At 35.2% G+C, this 24,410-nt stretch overlaps 3 protein-coding genes across 4 annotated transcripts; all 3 read left to right on the top strand.

Annotated features, from left to right (window-relative positions):
* Positions 1 to 1,073: 1,073 nt before the first annotated feature.
* LOC147944481 (uncharacterized) lies at positions 1,074 to 6,039 on the top strand. Of its 2 annotated transcripts, XM_087450895.1 has the most exons (6): positions 1,074 to 2,110; positions 2,382 to 3,261; positions 3,498 to 4,022; positions 4,448 to 4,906; positions 5,305 to 5,543; positions 5,780 to 6,039. In XM_087450895.1, exons 1-6 carry the CDS (start codon positions 1,617 to 1,619, stop codon positions 5,916 to 5,918), a joined length of 2,736 nt encoding a protein of 911 aa, XP_087307021.1. In that variant the 5' UTR covers positions 1,074 to 1,616; the 3' UTR covers positions 5,919 to 6,039. The 2 variants fall into 2 exon arrangements, with proteins under 2 accessions (XP_087307021.1, XP_087307022.1); XM_087450896.1 differs by lacking the exon at positions 5,780 to 6,039 and having other exon boundaries at positions 5,305 to 5,687.
* Positions 6,040 to 6,912: 873 nt separating this feature from the next.
* LOC147944480 (4-coumarate--CoA ligase 3-like) lies at positions 6,913 to 13,464 on the top strand. Its single transcript, XM_087450897.1, has 7 exons — positions 6,913 to 9,233; positions 9,313 to 9,551; positions 11,058 to 11,256; positions 12,408 to 12,553; positions 12,638 to 12,705; positions 12,795 to 12,897; positions 12,992 to 13,464. Exons 1-7 carry the CDS (start codon positions 8,390 to 8,392, stop codon positions 13,094 to 13,096), a joined length of 1,704 nt encoding a protein of 567 aa, XP_087307023.1. The 5' UTR covers positions 6,913 to 8,389; the 3' UTR covers positions 13,097 to 13,464.
* Positions 13,465 to 14,917: 1,453 nt separating this feature from the next.
* On the top strand, positions 14,918 to 15,916 carry LOC147944479 (uncharacterized). The gene is made up of 2 exons (XM_087512604.1): positions 14,918 to 15,120; positions 15,298 to 15,916. The coding sequence occupies exons 1-2, from the start codon at positions 14,918 to 14,920 to the stop codon at positions 15,914 to 15,916; spliced, it is 822 nt and encodes a 273-aa protein (XP_087368730.1).
* The last annotated feature ends 8,494 nt before the right edge of the window (positions 15,917 to 24,410 follow it).

Here is a 24,410-nt window from a genome sequence, read left to right as displayed (position 1 = left end):
GTAACACTTGTTCACCACTTGTCATTAGCACATATATTTTTGTCTTTGTCTCTTTATGTAGTGTATGAATCACCATGCTCATTTTTTTGGAAATTTAGTAGAGAGTATCATATTATATTAAAAACTTTTCAATTCTAGCACATTAGAAAACATCTTTCCTGTTCTACAACAAAAGTTACTGAAAAAGTCGAAAACACCCTTGAGGTTATGAGCGAGAATTTGAAATTAATAGTGTCATTTTATGATACATAGACATGAAACGCCATTGACAGCATTGACATTTAATATACATTTGATTTTTGGCAACATAAATGAACATTAATTGTTTGTATTAGGCAGACAAATGGGATCCATAGTGGAAAAGATTAGTGTTGTTAAATCTTGTCCAGTAGTTGGAAGTTGAAATTTGTCCATTTGGTAAGCATGTTGACTAGTAGATAAGTTGTAAAATAAACATTTCAAATTAAGAGAAGTTGTTGTCAGAGAGGTTATGAACATTGTTATGCTAGAAACATGTCCATTGGTAAATAAATAAATAAGTTGTGTAAAAGAACAATTTTGGATAGTTTCAAACTTGTCCACTATACAAAATTATCCTCAAACCAGCTTTGTGATATATTAATAATGGTGGACAATATATATCCCAAAAACAATAATTATATTGTACATAATTTTGTTCACCAACCCTAAAATAATATATTGTAGACCAATAAATAGTGTTGCATGGAAACTCTTTTTAAGCTTGGTTTTTTGTTTTCAAATTTTGTTTGAAACAGAATCTCGTAGAAATACGGAAACAAGTCATTGAAACATAATTCATAGAAACCTCTATTTAGAAACTTGAAAAAATACTATTGAAATGTGGTATAGGAGGAATTAATGTTTTACAAAATAGTATTCTCACTTCTTTTCTCTTGATTATTCTCATAATTCACAACTCTTTTTTTTTTTTTTTTTTTTTTTTTTGTTATCTGATTGAAAATGCAAAGGTTTGGGAAAAATACAAGAGCGAAATGAGAAAAAGCATAAGACTAGGGGATATATGGTACAACTATACAAGGTGCTAAAATCTCGTAACACCCTTTCTGGTATAGGGACACTAGAAATGAGAAAAACAAATACTTGATAATGAGGCTAATAAGCCCTCCAAGTATGACAATCAAAGCTAACCAGAACCTCTTCATGCATTAACACTCGTCCGCAACCAGAACATCATGGAGCCAGGAAGGACCTCCCAAGGCAAGGTAGGACTGGAACCTTCCATGGCGTGTGAGTTGTGACACTCCCTGCAATGGCTCGTACAGCTTTATTTGCCGAAGAAGCTATCTGCGTACACTCCCACACCACCATGCTGCTAGTGATATGACTAATCAATCTCCTGCAATAGGGATCGGAAATGAGACCAGTCCTGGGGGTAGTTAATGGGCTTGATCACCATCGCTCCTAATTCACAACTCTTTAGTTCGTAATTTATAACACAATTGCATCTTTTTACCAATTTTAGGATTCGGTTCCTCTAGTTTTGATTCTATAGGCCTAATCGAGCCCCAAAAAGAAAAGGATAAGCATCTTTTTCCCCCGATTTTTGGAAACTCCAAATTCTACCACAGGGCATAATGAATTCTACTCTTTCCCTCCACTTACTCATACCGACGCCTATTCACCTCAAATCCTCACGCGCCACCTTACAGTCATGTTTACGGTTCACCTCTTCCTTAGTCCCACGCGCCGCCTCGTCCGACGAGTCACAGTCAATCGAAAGCCAAACTCTGGAGGTCCTCGAATGGCGAGCCCTCTGCAATCAGCTCTCTCCCTTCGCCTCCACAACCATGGGCCTTTCCGCCACCAAAAACGCAGAGATTCCTGTGGGAAATTCGCCGGAGGAGAGCAGGACTCTCCTTGAAGAGACGGCGGCTGCGTTGGCGGCTATGGAGATGATGGAGTCGCGGCGATTAGGTCTTTCTGATATCCAGGACTTGTCTGATATCGTTGAGCGTGCTGTGGCTGGTCAATTGCTTACCGTTAGAGAGCTCTGCGCCGTTCGCAACACATTAATGGCGGCTTCAGCAGCGTTTCAGAAACTTCGAGAAGCTGCCAACAGTGATAAACGGTATTTGTCTTATCCTCTTATTTGTGGTCTGCTCCCTTTATCAGTGAGAGAATGTGCTTAGTTCTTATGTGTAGACAAATTGTGATGGATTAACCAACGAGATACTAGTGTTTTTTTTTTTTTTTTTTTAAGTGTCACCTGCCATGTAAAAGATGATTGAACCGTGTTGCGATACTACAGAATCAGAATGTCATGATCTAGTGTTATCCAGTGTTCTTATTGCTATTGAGAATCTTATGTCTGTAGCCTTTGCTTCTCTTATATATTGTAGGGTTACTCCCCTTGTAGATATACTTCAGGGTTGTGATTTCAAGGATACATTGCAGCACAAGATTGGTTTTTGTATCGACTGCAACATGTCTATGGTTCTTGACAGAGCTAGTGAAGATTTGGAGATTATAAGATCTGAAAGGAGGAGAAACATTGAGAATTTGGACTCTCTTTTGAAGGATATATCAACTAGGATTTTTCAGGCTGGTGGGACTCACAAGCCTTTGATAACCCAGCGCAGATCAAGGATGTGTGTAGCTATTAGAGCTACGCACAAAAGTTTACTTCCAGGTGGCGTTGTTTTAAGCGTTAGTAGCTCAAGGGCAACATGCTTCATTGAACCAAAAGAGGCACTAGACCTTAATAACATGGAAGTGAGGTATGTCAACTCCGAGAAAGCTGAAGAAATGGCAATTTTGAGCATTTTAACATCTCAAGTGTCAAACGCGCAGAGTAATATATTCCATTTGTTGGATAGAATACTGGAACTTGACATTGCTTTTGCAAGAGCATCACATGCAAAATGGATGAATGGTGTCTATCCCAACCTAACTTCAGAACACACTAAAACACTGGACTTGGGTGGAGACCGTAAATCTTTAGCTGTAGACATTGAATCTGCGCAGCACCCGCTACTTCTTGGTTCAGTATTAGGCAGCCCAAGCGATGGAAATATTTTTCCTGTGCCAGTGGACATTAAAGTTGAAAGCCGAGCCAAAGTAGTCGTCATCTCGGGTCCAAACACAGGAGGAAAGACTGCTTTGTTAAAGACATTGGGATTATTATCTCTTATGTCGAAGTCGGGGATGTATCTGCCTGCTAAGAATTGCCCTAGGTTGCCTTGGTTCGATCTTATTCTGGCTGACATCGGGGATCCCCAGGTATTACGTTAAGCCTTTCTTGCAAAGTAACATAAGCTACTAACGTCTCGATTTATATCTAGGTCTACATGCTACTAACTTTGTTGGGAGCATATCTAAAAAACCTATTATAATTTTTTTAGTTTGAGTCACACTTTCAAAACTCCTGCGTGTTTCTCTTTTCTAAGAATCTTGCTTGATCTCTTGCAAAGCTTTTCTGTTCAACTTTTTTTTTTTTTTCAAACTTTTATTTGCAGTCTTTGGAGCAGAGTCTCTCAACATTCAGCGGCCACATCTCACGGATACGTCAAATACTTGACATTATTTCAGAAAATTCGCTTGTCCTACTAGACGAAATATGTAGTGGAACTGATCCTTCAGAAGGGGTTGCACTTGCTACCAGTATCCTACAGTATATGAAAAATCGTGTTAATGTGGCTGTTGTGTCCACACATTACGGAGACTTAAGTCGTTTGAAGGATAATGAGTCTCAATTCCAAAATGCTGCTATGGAGTTCTCCATGGAAACTTTTCAGCCTACATTCCGAATACTCTGGGGAAGTACCGGTTCATCAAATGCATTGAGAGTAGCTAAGTCCATTGGTTTCAATAGAAGAATATTAGAGGATGCACATAAATGGACAGAGAAATTAGATCCAAAGCAGGAGGTAGAACGGAAAGGCTCACTCTTTCATTCCCTTATGGAAGAAAGGAATAAGCTAAAGCTTCAGACAACCAAGGCTGCAGCATTTCATAGAGACTTGATGAACCTTTACCACGAGGTATTGCTTCTTTCTACTTTTATGTTTACATGTGTGACTATAGCATGCAGTAATCATAAGAAAAGGGTCCTACAGAAATATTATGTTTACTTGAGGAGCATAATAACCTTGGTTGATACCCCTGTCGAAATAATGCAGTAATGAGAGAATTGATTGTGGGGATAGTCCTGTTGTGTAATAGAATATCAGTTGTCTATTCTTGAATATATTGGTGGTTGAACTATTAAACTTTTAGGTGGTTGAGATTATATCACTTATAGAGGACACATCAGATGGTTATATGTCTCGTCCTCGAATCTGATTCAATTATCACTTTATATATTTCCACAGTAAAAATGGCATTTATTAATTTTGTTTTTGTTGTTATTTAACTCTTGTAGTGTCTGTTTTTGTTCCTGATCCTTTTCCCCTATCTTATCCTGAAGCTTGAGCATGAGTCGCATGATCTTGAAAAACGTGAGAGGGCTCTTCTGAAGCAAGAAACCCGGAAGATACAAGAAGATCTAAACTCTGCTAAATTAAAGATGCAGAAACTGGTGTCTGAGTTCGAAAATCAACTAGAAATCACTCAAGCTGATCAATACAGTTCCTTAATTCTGCAAACGGAAGAGGCAGTTGCAGACATTATTGAAGCTTGCTGTCCTAATGATCTTGTAACTACGGTAGAACCGGACAGTGACTACTCGCCACAAGCAGGTGAAAAAGTTCTTGTAACTGGACTTGGAGATAAGTTAGGTACTGTGGTTGAAGAACCTGGAGATGATGAGACAGTTCTAGTCCAGCATGGTAAGATAAGAGTACGTATTAAGAAAAAGGACATAAAGCCCCTTCCGCGTAGCACAAGCAGCCAAACATCCAATCGTTCTCTACGTTCAAAGAGACAGGTATACATCATTTTCTGATATAAGACTTTTCAGGTCCCGTTCTTGCAGTATCTCATTATGAAACTTAAGCTACCTAACCATTATTGGTATGTCATCATAAATTCTAACTTGAAGAAAACAGAACAATGAAAATGAAGCAAAATAGTAAGGCTATTTGTTAATGTTCAAAATAATGAACGTATGTGTAACAGACAATGAAAATGGTACTGTGGATCCTCAAAGACTAAACCACCTGACTTGATCAGTGTTTTTTGTAGCATCTGAGATGACTTCAAACATCCGAAACAAGCTCAACGCTCCCTCGTTGAATTACAATTTTTTGAAAATTTGTAATATGATTGTAATATGTTCATTTGAGTTTTAACATCAGTTCTCTGTGGTACCTGATACTTTCACAGATAAACATGAAAGAGCTAGGAAGTGTGTTGCAGATTCAGAGCGAACCAGTGCGGATTCAAACGTCAAAGAACACATTGGATCTAAGAGGAATGCGGGCAGAAGAAGCGGTTCACCAGCTAGACATGGCCATCTCGGGAAGAGACTCGGGCTCCATCCTCTTTATCATTCATGGAATGGGGACGGGCGTTATAAAGGAGCTGGTGTTTGAGAGGTTAAGAAAGCACACTCGTGTCTCAAGGTATGAACAGGCAAATCCTATGAACCATGGATGTACAGTTGCTTACATTAAATGATAATATCTCTCAAACACATTCTTTGTAATCTACTCGAAAGTGTGGTCCACTAACTAGTTTCGATAGTGAATCAACGTTCAAACTTAAAAGAATTTGTCTATAAGTATAGTTATTGATATTGTTCTGTAGAATATAGTAGTTATACTTTTTCCACAAACTTCGTTGTTTTCGAGGATACCAGACGGACACGGAGTCTGTGGAAGACCCTAGTGGGAGATGAACGACTGTGTTCAACCCTTTTTTGCCTAGTGATGGCTATGGCTAGAAAGCCTACAACGCTTCTATTGGTACGCTGTGTTATTACTTGCGAAATTAATTGAGCACGGTGTTTAAAAACTCCAATTCCTTCGGATAGCTTAGCGTAGAAAAGAGTAACTAAAGTAGATATAACTAAGATTTAATCCGTAGACAATATTTTTAATACAATTATAATTGAATCAATTTAATTGGCGGTGTTAACAAAATTTTAGAATAATGATTTATTGTGTTATAGCATCAGATTAATGATATTTTCGATTTATATTAAAGTGAATTCAACCTCATTTCGCATATAACTCGTCATCTGATATTTAAAACTTTTTATAAGTTTCTATGTTCATAATATTTAAACTTTTTAAGTTTAAAATTTATTAAAATTTGGTAAAATTAAGCGATTAGACTAAAGAAGCGGACTATATCCTATAACAATAATAAATTTTGATCTTACTAAGTTAAGCTTCCAATTCACTTGGATTTGCAGTTAAATTTGGTGTTATTATAATATGACTATGAACCACTTTCTATGTTTAACTTAATAACTAGGATTGTCCTCATGGTATAATTGTAAAATAATTGGTATTGGTTGTTTTTAATAAAATTTTACAGTTTTATATATATTTTATTGTATTGCAAACATTTACATTATCAATTATTAAATAAATAGGTGTTGAATTTGAAAGAATTATAAGTATGTATATTTAATTAATAATAACTGAATAAGTAATTATATTAATTTTAATATATATATAATTAAATATCGATTTTAAATAATTTAGTTTTAAGTTATAATTTCGGATTAAAAATTTAGAATCTCGATAAATATTAGGATATTTATTAATTATCATATTTATTGTTAATGATAGAAATTAGAAATATTATGACTATTGATAAATGACCATATATATTAAAAACTACTATAATGAATGAGGATCCAAATCATTGAATCAAATTATATATTTTAATTTTCACCGAGCCGTAAACAAGAATGTACTGCAAAAATGTTAAGATAAAAACATCTCAGAATTAGTATACAACTGATCAAACTTTCTATGTTTAGGTATTGGAAAATATATTTCAATATAATTATTTATTTGAAGTGAATTATCCTTTTATTAAATATGCCATGTGTCATCATGTAAAATTGTAAATAGTTGTTCTTTTAGAAAAAAATCCAGCCAAAATATATAAAACTATTTGATACACTATTTTTATCTATACAAAACAAAGGGGTGAATTTGAAGACTTTGAGAGCCATCTGAAAGTCTAGAAAGTTTATTCCGTCTTCATCCCATAATAATTGAAAACTCTGTCTAAATTTACATATATTTTCACATAACTTTTTTGATAAATTAGTTATGATTATCGTTTCCTTTCTTAAGATCCATTTCACTATAATTATTTTATATTCATTCTCACCAAAATATCAATATGTTGGTGTATTACATATATAGTTTATTTATGAATTTTTTGTATTCTTCTAAACTTTTATTATTATTTTTTTGTCCCTATATTACCATACGAAATTCACTAGCTTGTAACATAATTTATATTTTAAAATAATAATCACAGCTTTACAGATTGTTTTTGTTACCAACTAGACTTTAACAGTCAAAAAAATCTCTGCACCCAAAACATTTTCCGGTTAAAGTCTATACATCCCAAAATTAACCGTCCATACAAATCAAAACATGCATCTGACTTAGGCCTTGATTGGAATAACTGTTAGTGAAGCATTAATATTGTGCAGCATAAGCAGTATGCTGCATAAGCTGTATGCTATTATTTATTAACAATGATATGTGATTGGTACAACTTTTAGCATTTAGACATAAAATTACAAAATTAGACATTTTAAATATACAAATATAGTAAACTCTAAGTGATTAATAAGGGTAAAATTGTATTTTAATAACTTTAAAATTATTATGCTTGAAAAATGCTTCGTTTAGGAGCATTGGGTTGTGGAGCATTTAAAAGCCTTTTATGCTCCCTTTATGCTTTCTAAACAAAACGTTATTGGTTTTGTAAAATTTATATGCTCACTTATATACACTACCAATCAAGGTCTTAGTGAATAGTGGACAAATGAAAACAAAATGTGTTGTATAAATATTAGTAAAAGAAAACAAGATTTGGTGGCTAGTTATTTATATACGCAATATATGTACCAGAATTTCAGTATTAAAAAAAATGATAAATAAATAAAATAGAGAAATAAGAACATGCAAGAGAGTATAAAGGGAAATATGGAAACCTACCAAACCAAACGACCCTCCATTCTTCTTCTATCAGCCATTCCCTTTACCTACCCCCACAATTTCTTCTCCTTCTTCTCTTTCTCTTTCACATATTTATTTCTTCATTTATTTCATTTTTAGACAACTCTCCTTCCATATAATCACCACCTACACACGCACATTACTATATATTTACATAAAATTCATTTCTGAACAAAAAGATCAAGTGAGACTAATCAAACACGTACACATTCACATTCTGAAAAATACAAAACACTTCTTGTTCACATTTCACAATGATAACTGCAGCTCTACACGAACCTCAGATTCACAAACCAACCGATACATCCGTCGTCGTCTCCGGCGATGTCCATCCTCCTCCTCCTCCTCCTCCTCCTCCTTCTCCTACTCCTCGCATTTTCCGGTCGAAGCTCCCGGACATTGACATCCCCAACCACCTCCCTCTCCACACTTACTGCTTCGAGAAACTCTCCTCTGTCTCCGACAAGCCTTGTCTCATCGTTGGCTCAACCGGAAAAAGCTACACCTACGCGGAAACCCACCTTATCTGCCGGAGAGTCGCTTCCGGGCTGTACAAGTTAGGTATCAGAAAAGGTGACGTCATCATGATCCTTCTCCAAAACACAGCCGAGTTTGTCTTCTCCTTCATGGGTGCTTCCATGATCGGAGCCGTCTCAACCACGGCCAACCCTTTCTACACTTGTCAAGAGATTTACAAACAGCTCAAATCTTCCAGAGCCAAACTCATCATCACTCACTCTCAATACGTTGAAAAACTCAAAAACCTAGGAGAAGACCTCACTCTCATCACCACCGACGAACCAACACCGGCGAATTGTCTCTCGTTCTCCACACTCCTCACCAACCAGCCATACCCACTTCAAGAAACCGTCCATATCTGCGGTGACGATGCGGCTGCGCTTCCGTTCTCATCCGGAACAACAGGGTTACCGAAAGGAGTGGTTCTGACTCACAAGAGCTTAATCACAAGCGTTGCACAACAAGTAGATGGAGATAACCCAAATCTTTACCTCAAACCAAACGACGTCGTACTCTGCGTTTTACCTCTTTTCCACATCTACTCTCTCAATAGCGTCCTCCTCAACTCCATCCGATCCGGTAACCAAATTACTACGTCGTTTCGTACTCTTTCATCACGAATGTGTTTGTCTAACTTTTAAATCACTCCTTATGACAGGTGTTACGGTTCTTTTAATGCACAAGTTCGAGATCGGAGCCTTGTTGGATCTGATCCAAAGACACAGAGTGACAATGGCGGCGCTTGTTCCACCGCTAGTGATCGCTCTAGCTAAAAACCCTGCCGTTAACTCTTACGATCTTTCCTCTGTTAGATTGGTTCTCTCTGGTGCAGCTCCTTTAGGCAAAGATCTTCAAGATAGTCTACGTCGCCGTCTCCCTCAAGCCATCCTTGGCCAGGTATGTCTCTGTCTCATGTCTCTGTTTTTAGACCTAATACTTTATTATTTTACTACAAGTCTAAAACCCTACCAATTTCGCGGGAATCATTTCGTTATGCATATTTAAAAAAAAAAAAATATCAAGAAAATTTTAATATGAATAAAAAAATTTGAAATAAATTTGCTAAAAGGAAATATTAAAAAAGATAAAAAAAAAAAAAAAAAAAAACAAAAACAAAAAAAAACAAAAAAACAAAAAATGGGAGGAGAATGCACGGGAAGAGAGTGAGGAGTGAGTTACGTCTAAGTCATCGGCATAATTTTTGGTTACGTACGCTCTATCTGATCTCAAGCTAATTTCGCATTGCACCTCACCACTTTTTTTCTAATCTTTGATTAATTTATTTATATATATTTAATTTTAAAACAGTTATCGTTTAGGTTTTGACTTACTAAAAGAAAAAGAAAAATAGAATTTGGATATGATTTAGGTCGCCGCTGCAATGGATACTAGTACTACTACATCTAATTCTATGACGTCAATCAGAATATATTTTCACATTACTTCCTCTTTATATATACTTTATAAAGAGTTTTTGTTGTGTTAGTATATAATTTCTCCAAATGTCTTCTTCTTTATTTGTTTTTACATTATTTTCGTTTATAAATTACTTTGGTCGTTTTGGCCAATAATTCGAAAAATTATTTTTCTATAAGTTTTTTTGTTCATAAATATATTATTTTCTAGTATAAATTTTTAGTTACTTGTGATAGCTTTTCTTCTCAAAAATAATGAATACGAGATGTTCTACTAATATTCTTCCTACATAAATACATAACTTTTTTGAGAGATTTTGGAATAATTTCATTACTTTGACGACATTTATAGTATATATTATCAGAAGCCATGAAAGGTTTAAACCAAAAATGTTATTACGTACACATTAATTGGTTTTCTTTTGTGCGAACTACTTAATTAAATTTCCTTTATTTAGTAGTGGAAAAAGTAGATGGGGTCAAATTATCAAACACACTTATGTGACGTGGTCACGTTTTCTTTCACACACATCGTTTTTTTTTTTTTTTTTTTTTTCTTGTTTTCATTTTCCATTTTTTTTTGTTTTGAAAAGTTAAGACATAATAAGCCCATTAAACTCCTCTTACAACCAGGCTGCTGAACACTATATCATTATTGAGTGCCATTAGCCTAAGACACATTCAACAAATTGATCATCAATAAAAATGAATGATATATATTTCCACACCACAAAGTCAAGTCTATGAAACCTTAAGTTAAATGTAAACAATTTTTTCAAAAAGGATATGTAACCTAAAGTATTTAAATTATGCCGATGTATATTATTTTTATAGGGAATCCATGTATATTTATAGGGAATCCATGTATATTTATTGGAGCAACCTCGTATCATCGACTAATTTAATTATTTCGAACTATTGTACGATAGTGCCAAGAATATTCTAATTATATAGAGAAGTAGTAACGAATGGATTATACGAATTACAGGGATATGGTATGACGGAGGCTGGACCAGTTTTGTCAATGAGCCTTGGATTCGCTAAAGAACCGATCCCGACAAAATCAGGGTCTTGTGGTACTGTGGTCCGAAACTCAGAGCTTAAAGTGGTTCACCTCGAGACACGTCTATCTCTTGGTTACAACCAACCTGGTGAGATTTGTATCCGCGGTCAACAGATCATGAAAGGTTCGTTTTTTTTCTTTTTCTTTTTGGGGTGATAATTTTTTTTACAGTGAAAGGTGATACCTTAGACCATCATCACTGCAGTAACGATGACATCATTGCTTTTTAAAAAAAAAAAATTATTTTAATTATATATATATATATTTTTATTTTTTATTAATGGCAACTATTAGAAATACGACATGTGGCTATTTGTTAAGAATAACAATTCTTCAGCAAGTAACTCAAGCATCGATCCTCTTAACTTCTTCTTCTCTTTTATTATTATATATTATTTTTTAAGTAACTCTCTTTCTGAGTAACTCCCACTAATAATGTCCTTAGAGCAAATCCATTGAACATACTTCCATTTAGATGTCAAAAAAATTAATTAATAATATTTTGATAATATTTAGTTATTTTTTAATTTATCCAACCAATAAAATAAAAATAGTTGTAGATTTGATATCTTATTAATTTTGGACAGAGACACTTTTGTCTCATCTCTCCACTATTTTTTATTCTTCTAATCCTCTCTGAAATATGTTCAATGGATTTGCTCTTAGTAGAGGATATAAATTAGAACAAAAACAAAAAAAGAACAAATTTAATTTATTGGAGAATTTCAAAAAGTATATATCACTCATTTATTTTAGACTGAAAAGACTACAAAATAGTTAAAATATCTTCATAAATATTTAAGAATGGTTCCAAAATCAGGTATATATTTATACATATGATTCTTATGAAGAAGAGAAAGTTGTAATGGTTTCAGAAGAATAATGTTTTTTTTATTATTATTTGGCAAGCATACGTTAAAACTTAATTTATGGAAAAAAACTAAAGCTAGTGAGTTACCGACAAATCTTAACATTAAAATAAAAAGGAATTATTCGGCAATTTTTTATTAAGGTTTGCGCATCATCACATGTTTTTGTACGACATGCAGATAAGCATATTATTTCTAAAGTGCATACGTCTCCACGTCCTTTACATTTCCACGTACACGTGACGTGCTTTCTTTATTTATATATATATATATATATATATTTTTTTGTAACTACATTAAGGGGTCAAATTACAAAACGTAGTACTGCAAATTAAAGAGTTTGATATATATTAATTGTTAAACAAATTGGTATGAAAATTTTAACGAACTTTTGGCGCGCATGCAGAGTACTTGAACGATCCAGAAGCCACGTCAGCAACAATAGACGAAGAAGGTTGGCTTCACACAGGTGATATTGGGTATGTGGATGAAGATGATGAAATCTTCATTGTTGATCGACTCAAAGAGGTCATCAAGTTCAAAGGCTTTCAGGTAAGTCCACTCATATTAGTTTAAATATAATTAAGATGGTTTAGAAACTGTGGTGCGATGATCAAATTTGAAATATAAAAATAGGTCCCTCCGGCTGAACTAGAGGGTTTGCTCATCAACCACCATTCAATAGCGGATGCAGCTGTTGTTCCGTAAGTAATCATCTCACACTAATATATACGCATGTTGAGTATAAAACGGCATCGCACTTCTTAAATCATTCTGCAACATAAATGTGCAGGCAAAATGATGAAGTCGCTGGTGAAGTTCCAGTGGCTTTCGTGGTGCGATCCAATGGAAATGATATCACTGAAGAAGATATTAAAGAATATATTGCCAAACAGGTAGGTAGAAATCTTTCTTTTTGGGGTTTAATTAATACCATTGTTGGTTAACTTATTGAATACATTGTGTATGTTTACTTGTTTTTGTACGTAGGTGGTGTTCTACAAGAGATTGCACAAGGTCTTCTTTGTACCTTCCATTCCCAAATCTCCTTCCGGAAAAATTCTGAGAAAGGATCTCAAAGCTAAACTTTGTTAAACTTAAAAAAAAAACTATTTTTTTTCTCTTTCTTTCTTAAATGTATTTCATTGATGATTCAAACGTTCTTTTGTATCCACCCACAATACGCGTGTCTTTGTTTATATCCTTTGTCAGTTGTCACTACTCACCGATGTTGGAAACTACTAATTAAGAAGTTAAGAGTGTTAAAAAACTGAATTATTTTGAATGCGCTTATTTCCATGACTTTTTTTTCACAACTATTAATTAGTCTCTCAAGATGTAAGGGCAGGGCAACTCCCGCTGGAGTTTTTTTTTCACAACTATTAATTAGTCTCTCAAGATGTAAGGGCCGGAGTTGCTGAACAAATTTCTCATAAATAAAAATAAGAAATATATTAAAAAATAAGAGAGAAAATGTAAATGTGTTCCTAAAATGTTTGTTTGACAATCGGTTCCTTAATTATCTGTACACGTGGCTGTTTATTAGTGGTTTCATTTAAATAAAAAATTAAAATATTATACTTGTTGTAAAACACTTGATGGATTCTATCTGACCGGCCCATCTATTGGCCTTAGTAGTTTACAGTCCATTGTACTAAGGCCATCGGCCATTACTTAAGCCCATTCGGCTATGTCCTTTACTTATGTCAGTTTGTACTTGGTCCCTATGGGAACCTATATATATGTAATCTCGGATTCATTATCAATAATAAGAACAAGAGCTTTAACCTAAACCTCTATTTACAACACGTTATCAGCACGATAGCCTCTAAACCCTAAAAAACCCTAAAGGCAGCCGCCGATCTTTTCTTCTTCCCTAAAACCCTAAACCGCCTTCTTCTTCTTCTTCTTCGAGATTCATCTTCTTTATCTCGAAGATCTCTTACTGATCCACGAGCATCCTTAGCTCGTGATCAAGTTTCTATCGATAACTTGATCGAGGTTCGTTGGTGCGCGGTTCGGGGGTGAGTTCGAGCGGAGCAAGAAGCTGATCGAGGGAAGCTGTTCGAGGAAGAGAGGAATTACCGAGGTCTTTAGCTCCCGGTTCATAACCAGTTAGAGATCCAATTCGGTGAAGGTAAACAAAAGTTCTAAACCTTCTTAAAACCCTATGAACGAATTTGGACTTAAGATTTATTAAAACCCTAAAAGAAAAACAAGTAAACAACCAACATAGATTAAGATCTGTAAAGCCTAAAACTTAAAAGTTGAATCATGTTTAGGTTGTTAGATTTTTTGAGAATTAAAACCAATTATCCCTTAAGATTAAAGTTTGGTTGATTGCTTGTTGTGATGCATAAGAACCTAGAAATATTTGTTGAATTAAACTGTTCTAGGAAATTAAAAATTGATCATTCATGCATCATAAGGATTCGAGTAGGGTGTTAGAAAACAAATTGAACCATAGATTGTTCTTGTTAATTTCGGCTGCATAAAACCCTATAATCTCGAACATGAAACCCTAAAATCCGAAAATAAAACTTAAGCTTTTGCTAAGGAATTAAAATTTAAAATTTCGGAATTAAAACTTGATTAGGATAAATTCCTAATCTAAAATATAGTAATTATCCTAAAGCCTAAGATATTTCCTAAAACATAAATTTAGTAAATCTTAAACTAAGAGGAAACTTTAAGAAAAAGGAAATACTATCTAGGATTGTTGCATGCATTTGATTTTGTTGTCTTGCATGCATGTTGATTAAACCAAACGAAAATATACATAAAGGCATGGCATGGACGGTCTCATTACCGCATGACCTAAGGCATGGTCGGTCTCATTACCGCATGACCTAAATAAATGTTGCATGGCTCGGTCTCATATACCGCATGCTAACTATCGGTTGTCTATCGTTGCAGATGGCAAACCTCAAAAGCCTTGAATACCCAATCCTGCAAGCTTCTGGAAATAACTACTTGCAATGGGCAAATGACACTGAGATTTATCTCGAGTCAAACGGATTGGAAGAATGCCTTGACGAAACATTGGAGTGCGCTAAAAAGAAAAAGAGTAAGTGCCTCCAGCACATACATCATCACATTGCTGAGCCTCTTAAGAGCCAGTACCTCTTCCTAAAAGATCCTCTTGACCTTTGGACACAGCTTAAACGCCGTTATGGGCACCAAAAGACGGTGCTCCTTCCAAAGGCAGAGTATGATTGGAAACACCTAAGGATCCAGGATTACAAATCCGTGGAAGAGTATAACTCTGAGCTTTTTAGGATTGTCTCACTCCTTAGGCTGTGTGGAAAAGAGGTGACTGAGAAGGAGCTGATTGAGAAGACTTTGTCTACCTTCAGCCCTAATAACCGAGTACTCCAGCAGCAATATCGGCACCAAAAGCTTGCCGATTATGGGGCACTCATTGAGTGTTTACTGCTCGCTGAGCAGAATGATGAATTGCTGATGATGAACAGTGCTATGAGACCTCCTGGTACAGCCCCATTACCGGAGGCAAACAAGGTTGATTTGGGTAAGAAAGTTGCTGCAGAGGTCAAAGAGCCTAAAGAACCTCTAGAGGCCAACTACGTCCACAAAGAAAGACACTACGGCCAAGGCCGTGGTGGCAGAGGACGTGGTGGCCGAGGAGGCCGAGGAGGCCGCGGGCGTGGTGGTAGAGGCCGTGGGTCTTTTAAACCACACGCTAAGGCCAAATCGGCCTGTAACCGATGTGGTATGACAAACCACTGGTACAAGAACTGCAGAACTGCCAAACACCTGGTTGAGGCATACCAAGAAATTTTAAAGAAGAAACCCGAGGCTAATCTAGTGCACCTCGATGATGAAGGAGACTTTGATCATGAGAAGGACGACTTGCTAGATTATGAGACTTCCGATTGCCTTAAAGATTTAAATTGAATTTCGTTTTTATTTTGGTTTAATTTCTATGCTTTCTATGATTTAAATTTCTTGTAATGGATAATTGCTTTGATTTATGCAATGGATTTTATTTTATAAAACTTGTCTCGTAAAATACAAATTATTGTCCTCTTAATAGAAATGGCCGAGGACTTGAGTGAACTAGTGGTGGACAGTGGATCCAGCCACACTATACTAAGAGACAAAAGATATTTCATAAACCTTAAAATGAAAAGTGCAAATGTTAGTACAATTGCGGGTATAGCAAACATGATAGAAGGCTACGGCCAGGCTCACATTTTGTTACCTAAGGGTACACATATAGAAATAAGTGATGCCTTATTCTCACCCAGCTCTAAGAGAAACTTATTGAGCTTTAAAGATATAAGACTAAATGGTTTCCATGTTGAAACCAAGGGTGAAGGATCTAAAGAGTTCCTATACATTACAGAAAATGTAAATGGACAAAAGAAGATCCTAGAGACTATACCTGCACTAGTGGTTTATACCATGCTAAGATCAATATGATAGAAGCTAACCTAGCAAAGCACAAAATGTTCAATGAACAATTCACTCTATGGCATGGCCGGCTTGGCCACCCGGGTCAGAACATGATGCGTAAATTAATCCAGAGTTCAAAAGGGCACAACCTCAAAGAAAGAAAAGTTTTCCCTAAAAATGCAACTTGTGTAGCATGTGCACAAGGGAAACTTATTGTAAGACCCTCACCAGTACAAGTCACAAGAGAAACTTTAAATTTTCTGGAAAGGATACAAGGTGACATATGTGGACCAATACACCCACCAAGTGGGACTTTTAGATATTTCATGGTGATGATAGATGCATCAACCAGATGGTCTCATGTATGCTTGTTATCCACAAGAAACTTAGCCTTTGCTAAGATGTTGGCTCAAATCATCAGATTAAGAGCACATTTTCCGGACTTTCCACTTAAGACTATACGTCTAGATAATGCTGGTGAATTTACATCCCAAGCGTTTAATGATTACTGTATGTCCATGGGGGTGAGTGTGGAACATCCTGTGGCACATGTCCATACACAAAATGGATTAGCTGAATCCTTCATTAAACGTATACAAATGATAGCTCGACCATTATTAATGCGATCGAAGCTTCCCGTGTCAGCTTGGGGACACGCGGTCTTACATGCAGCAGAACTCATACGCATTAGGCCATCTAGTGAACACAAATATTCACCATCCCAACTATTAACGGGTCAAGAGCCAGACTTGTCCCATCTCAAAACATTTGGTTGTGCCGTATATATACCAATTGCTCCACCACAGAGAACAAAAATGGGACCTCAAAGGAGGATGGGAATATATGTTGGATATGACTCTCCCACAATCATAAGGTATCTCGAGCCACTCACAGGAGATTTATTTAAGGCCAGATACGCGGACTGTCAGTTCATTGAGTCCGAGTTCCCTACATTAGGGGGAGAGTCTAACAAGCTGGTCAAGGAAATCACATGGAATCAAACATCCTTAAATTGGCAAGATCCTCGCACACACGCATGTGATGCAGAAGTACAGAAAATAATTCATTTACAGCAGCTAGCTAATCAATTGCCAGATTCCTTTGCTGACCCAAAGAGAGTAACAAAATCGTACATACCAGCTTGTAATGCACCAGTACGTATTGATGTTCACAAGGAACACAATAACCAAGTTGCTATAGAGTCTAAGCCACGTTTGAAACGGGGTAGACCAGTAGGTTCCAAAGATAAGAATCCTCGGAAGAGTAAAAGAGGTGCAAATCAGACCGAGGCTATAGGGATTATAGAACAACCAGACGTTGTCACAGAAACTCCTAAGGTATCAAATGAGGCTCAGGACGCTGAGACCCAAGAACCCGAAGGAATTGACAACAATGAGATCTCAATAAACTATATTATGTCTGGTATACAATGGAACCGAAAAGATGTCGACATTGATGATATATTTGCATACAAGGTAGCACTTGAAATAAATGAGGATCTAGAACCCACATCTATATTAGAGTGCACTCAAAGTAAAGATTGGCTTAAATGGAAAGAAGCCATTGATGTGGAGTTAAACTCTTTAAAGAAGAGAAGTGTGTTTGGTCCGATCATAAGGACAACACCTAAAATCAAACCAGTTGGACACAAGTGGGTCTTTGTAAGGAAAAGAAATGAGAAGAATGAAATTGTGAGATACAAAGCACGGCTTGTAGCACAAGGATTCTCTCAAAGACCCGGCATAGATTATGAGGAGACATACTCCCCTGTGATGGATGCAACGACTTTTAGGTATCTAATAAGTCTGGCTGTAAGAGAAAAACTGGATTTGCGGTTAATGGATGTTGTAACTGCATACTTGTATGGTCCACTGGATAATGAGATTACCAGAGGGTATAGAACACAAGAAAAGTGGTTGTCGAGACCAATACTGCATAAGGCTAGACAAATCGCTTTATGGACTGAAACAGAGTGGTCGAATGTGGTACAATAGACTTAGTGACTATTTGACCAAGGAAGGTTATAAGAATGACCCGATCAGTCCATGTATATTCATAAAGAAGTTTGCAAACAAAGGATTTGTGATAATAGCAGTATATGTGGATGACTTGAACATCCTTGGAACCTCTGGGGAAATCACCCAAACAGTCGAATATCTTAAGAAAGAATTCGAAATGAAAGGCCTAGGCAAAACAAAATTCTGTTTGGGGTTACAGCTTGAGTACAGAAATAATGGAATCCTTGTGCATCAAAAGGCATATACAGAAAAGGTACTCAAGAGATTTAATATGGAGCAAGCTCACTCATTGACTAGCCCAATGGTTGTGAGAAGTACAAAAGTGGATAAAGATCCATTTGCTCCTAAGAAGGACAATGAAGAAATTCTTGGTCCTGAAGTGCCTTACCTCAGTGCTATAGGAGCGTTAATATTCTTGGCTAGTCACACTAGGCCAGATATCAGCTTTGCCGTGAACCTCCTAGCAAGATATAGTTCTTGTCCGACCAAAAGGCACTGGAATGGTATTAAACATGTTCTGCGTTACCTTCAAGGAACGACAGACTTTGGTCTTTACTATACTAACTATAACAAAGATGGTTTAGTTGGTTTTGCTGATGCAGGTTATCTATCCGATCCACACAATGGTAAGTCACAAACATGTTATGTGTTTACGCACGGCGGTACAGCGATCTCTTGGCGTTCCATGAAGCAGACTTTGGTAGCCACATTCTCAAATCACGCGGAGATCCTTGCCATACATGAAGCCGGCCGTGAGGGTGTTTGGTTGCGGTCTATGACTCAGCATATACGGACGGATAGCGGATTAGAAGACAACAAGGAAGCCACGGTCATCTATGAAGACAATACAGCCTGCATCGCACAACTCAAAGATGGTTACATCAAGGGAGATCGGACGAAGCACATACTGCCAAAGTTCTTTCACACACATGAACTACAAAAGGCCGGAGAAGTTCAAGTGGTACAAGTCCAATCATGCGACAACTCAGCCGATCTCTTCACCAAGGCACTACCGACTACAACTTTCAGGAAGCTCACGCACCAGATTGGAATGCGGAGGCTCAAGGACTTAGAGTGATGCTTGGAACAGGGGGAGCAATGTGTGCTGTGCTCTTTTTCCTTCACCAAGGTTTTGTCCCAATGGGTTTTCCTGGTAAGGTTTTAATGAGGCAGCATCCCCTTAACACATTGCAGCGATCCCATCCTCGCATAGGCACGGTCATCTCGTCCAAGGGGGAGTGTTGTAAAACACTTGATGGATTCTATCTGACCGGCCCATCTATTAGCCTTAGTAGTTTACAGTCCATTGTACTAAGGCCCATCGGCCATTACTTAAGCCCATTCGGCTATGTCCTTTACTTATGTCGGTTTGTACTTGGTCCCTATGGGAACCTATATATATGTAATCTCGGATTCATTATCAATAATAAGAACAAGAGCTTTAACCTAAACCTCTATTTACAACAATACTATAGTTAATATATATATATATTTTTAATATATATATATATATTTTTTTTATTTTTTTGAGCAACCTTCCCATTTTCACCACTGGAGGTGGTCTAATATGGCTCCCCAAGCTTAAAACTTTTCTTAGAAAAATAACAATAAGCCAAACAAACCCAAACTTAACCTTTTGAGAGAAGATAGCATATTTATGAAGTTTGGATTTTGTAATATTTTGAGACTACGGTTTTGTTATAATTAGTGACTTATTTAAAACGGTTATGCTGGTCACAACATATGATGGTTTTGAAACAATGTTTTAGTTGATACTAGATGAATACCCGCACGTAGTGCGGGTTTGTTTATATTTATATATATATATATATATATATATATATATATTTATTGTAATATTTTTTTTGCTTCTTATATTTTTCACATTTTATATATTACTAAATAAAACTAATTAAGATTTTTTTTGTGAGGAGGCAAAGAATACAATTTTGTTTAAAACTAAATCTTATTCTAAAGTAATTTTTGTAGATAAAAACTATTAGCATATTTTTTAGGAAGTAAAATAATCATACTATTTGCACATTTGATTGGTAGATTAAAACATTTAAACATCCTACAATTCTTGTCTAAAACTTAGGTATTTAGATATATATATGTATTTAAGCTTCTTAATTAAATACCATGAGACTCTCAAATTATTTTTATCAAAATGATTTTTATGCAGCTTGGTTAACTCTTTAATGGTTATAATTAAGATAGACAACTTTCCTTCCTGCTAGCTATTTAATTTCTTGAATATAACTCTAGAATTTACTTTCCTTCTTCTTTTCTCTCTCTATTTTTCTCAACCAACATTATATCATTGATTTAACTATCTTTCATTCGATAGTGCAAAACTCTGATCTTTTTCGTATATAAAATTTATTTCTCTAAGGACAAACTTTCATGAATTTCTATACAATAGTAACCAAATTCCCAGTCACTGCTACAACCCTTCAAATTGTTAAGAAATTCTAGCGCCTAAACCATATGTTCATATCTTCATGGTTTACCCTAAGAGAACGAAACAAATCTTTAGTTTTACTCTCGAGACATTTTTTTTATTTTGGTGATGCATCTACTTTCTTAAAGAATACATCAACATGTTCTAAGCCTCTCTAGATTTCTTATATAAATATTAAAATTGTTTTTGATATGAAAAAGAATAAAAGACATGAAAGATGTTTCAAATTCCTCTTTATTTATAAATATGTTTGCTTTTAATTTGAATTGATAGATGTCATTCTCTCCACTGCTGACTTGTCACTCATATGGAGAGAGTTGAGCAACTTTCATAATATAGATTTCATATATAAAATTTATTTCTCTAAGGACAAACTTTCATGAATTTCTATATAATAGTAACCAAATTTCCAGTCACTGCTACAACCCTTCAAATTGTTGAGAAATTCTAGCGCCTAAACCATATGTTCATATCTTCATGGTTTACCCTAAGAGAACGAAGCAAATCTTTAGTTTTACTCTCGAGACATTTTTTTTATTTTGGTGATGCATCTACTTTCTTAAAGAATACATCAATATGTTCTAAGCCTCTCTAGTTTTCTTATATAAATATTAAAATTGTTTTTGATATGAAAAAGAATAAAAGACATGAAAGATGTTTCAAATTCCTCTTTATTTTTAAATATGTTTGCTTATAATTTGAATTGACAGATGTCATTCTCTCCACTGCTGACTTGTCACTCATATGGAGAGAGTTGAGCAACTTTCATAATATAGATTTTTGACTAATTAGCAACGATTTTTTTGTAATCATCAGAGACGGTTTGAGATTAAAGTTTTGTCATAATGAATGACAGTTTTGATACATGTTCTTAGTTAGTAACCGTGACAAAAGTGACATTTAACAGGTCACTAAGTGTGACATTTTGAGATTACAGTGGCGTCGTAAATAGTGACTAACTTGATACGTGATTTTGGTCATGAACTAAAACGTATTTGGGACGATAATTTTAGTAAGCAATTGTGACATTTTAGATATGTTTACAAATCGTTACATTTGGTGACGAAATAGATACGTATGAGTTAGTGCAACTCGTGTGACGTTTTAGTAACAAAATTTTTTTGTGACCATTGTATTGTAACCATTCACCAATCGTTACAGATTCGTAACAATATTTTTATTGTGACGAAAAACAAATTATTGTGACGGAATATTACGTGACAATGGACTCATTTTCTTGTAGTGAGCCCTCCTAAGTGTCACTCCAACCAAAACTCTAAAATGAGAGAGTTGTCGAGAGAGAAGCCCAAGCCCGAGCCCTCAGCCCTGAGTCTCCTCTGCCTTGGTTTGTCGTTGTCGGGTTCTCATGTTGTCACCTTTACCACACAAGAGAAGAAAGAGATATGTTTTGACCAAACGGGAATTAACTAATGGAGAAACTGATAAATAAAAGAGAATGAGAAAAGAAGGGAGAAGAAGAAGCTCACCACCAAAAAGGAAGAATTACAAAGAGAGATATAGCGGAACGTGTTAAGAGGGAAAAAAATTGAGATGAATCGGATAAAGATGAGAGAGAAAAAAAGTCGCGCGTGATTAGCAAGATTTTGGTAAACATTGATTAGATAAATAAGTTTATTGGGATATTATTCTCTACTGATATCATATTCCACAATTCTCGTAATCAGAGTTATTTTTTATCATAACCATTCTTGTATATTCGATTGATATCTTTTTGATTTAGACTTGCCTATGCTAATGTATATATATGTGTATATACTCGATTATCAATAACATAAAATAATTGTTCACCTTCATTCTCTACCTCTACGTAGTATCAGAGCAAGAAACACATTTATTTTTTAATTCTTTCAAACATGTCCAGAAGTACTGGGAACAAAACGATGGACACGAACACAACGACTGTCAATGTGAGATTCATGATCTCTCCTTACGATCTGACAGCTGCTGACAACTCTGGTGCCGTCACCTCTCATCCTATATGAAGGGGATGAACTATGAAGAATGGGAGTGTGGTATCAAAACTACCCTTTGCCAGCTTGTGAGGACCCTCCTTTTTCTACTTTTGGGTGTTTGTTTTGGAGGTTTCAGAAACATCTCTTGAACAGTGGATCAATGTCTTATTCGTCTTTCTCGATGCGTATTAAGTAGCCTAGGTGAGCAAGAGATAGTTTATATTTTAGCTTTGTTATCTCCTTCACATCACCGTAGCATCACTTCCTTGATCTTGCTCACTTTATTGTCTGAGTTTCGGTATAACGTTCATTGCTGGGAGGCTGCATATAATTCTTTTAGCTTCCATTGAAATCATTTTTGCATTGATAAATATGATAGTTGTTTAGATAGGTTTTTTTTTTTTTTTTTTTTTTTTTTTTTTTTTTTTTTTTTACAATCAAAAGAAAGCAATTTAATTCAATCAAAATTTACAACTGTTACTATCACCATCGATTGAACAAAGAGGCAAACGAGAAGATTTTGAGCTCCAAAACCTGAAAACGAGAAGAGAAGATCTATTACAATCGATTGAACAAAGAGGGGAAAAAGGGAATCCTAGGAAGATCTATACCTTTTGCCCAAAAAAAAGGAAGATCTATACCTAAAATTAAACGATTGAACAAAGAGGGAATTTTAGGACGATCTATATCTAAAATTAAATGATTGAACAAAGAGGGAAAAAATGAAGATCTATACCCAAAATTAAACAAGAAGAACTTTACCCAAAATTAAACGATTTGGGACTACAATCGATTGAACAAAGATCGGGAGAGAGAGGGGAAAAAAAACCTTTAGATTCGGCAGAGAAGCGTCAATGAATGAAATCGATTGAACTTCAAGCGTCAATGAAGCTTCGATTGAGTTTATTGGGTTTGAAGCGTCGATTAAGGAGACAAAAAAAAAGATACAGAGATGTACAAAAGTAAGAAGGATGAGATTAAGTAAGAGTATATTGATGACCGTTAGATTTCATATAATCGACAGTAGATATAAAGAATTTGGTGATCCACACATTAATGAATTAGCCAATGAAATAATTGTTTAAATAATAATATGTTAATAGTATAATATTTTGTTTGGTTTATTTGTATTAATTTTGGAATATGGTGTAAAAATAACATAAAAAATGAAGTTTCATATTTTAGACTTTAGAGAATTTTAAAATTAAATTATCTTTAATAAAATTTTTATACATTAAAGATTGACTACATGTAAGATTATTGACTATAATGTAAAATTAAAGTTTGTTTTTTATTCAATAGTTTCAGATGTATACTTTACATTTAAAAAATGACTATACTTTAAAGTTAATTTGTTATAAGTTTTGCATTGTCAATTTCATGTTTTATATACTAGTTTACAATGCTTTCAACATTGAGATATAAATTTAGGGTATAGAGTATAGGGTTTAGGGTTAAATTAGTATACGAATGGTGAATGGTGTAAAAGTGAAATAAAAATTAAAGTTATATATTTTAGACTTTAAAATAAAAAATAA

Source organism: Camelina sativa, chromosome 5, assembly GCF_030686135.1.
Source record: "Camelina sativa cultivar CO46 ecotype springtype chromosome 5, ASM3068613v1".
Lineage (NCBI taxonomy): Eukaryota > Viridiplantae > Streptophyta > Magnoliopsida > Brassicales > Brassicaceae > Camelina > Camelina sativa.
Note: the sequence above shows the minus strand (reverse complement) of the source record. Positions and strands in the feature narration are given on the sequence as shown.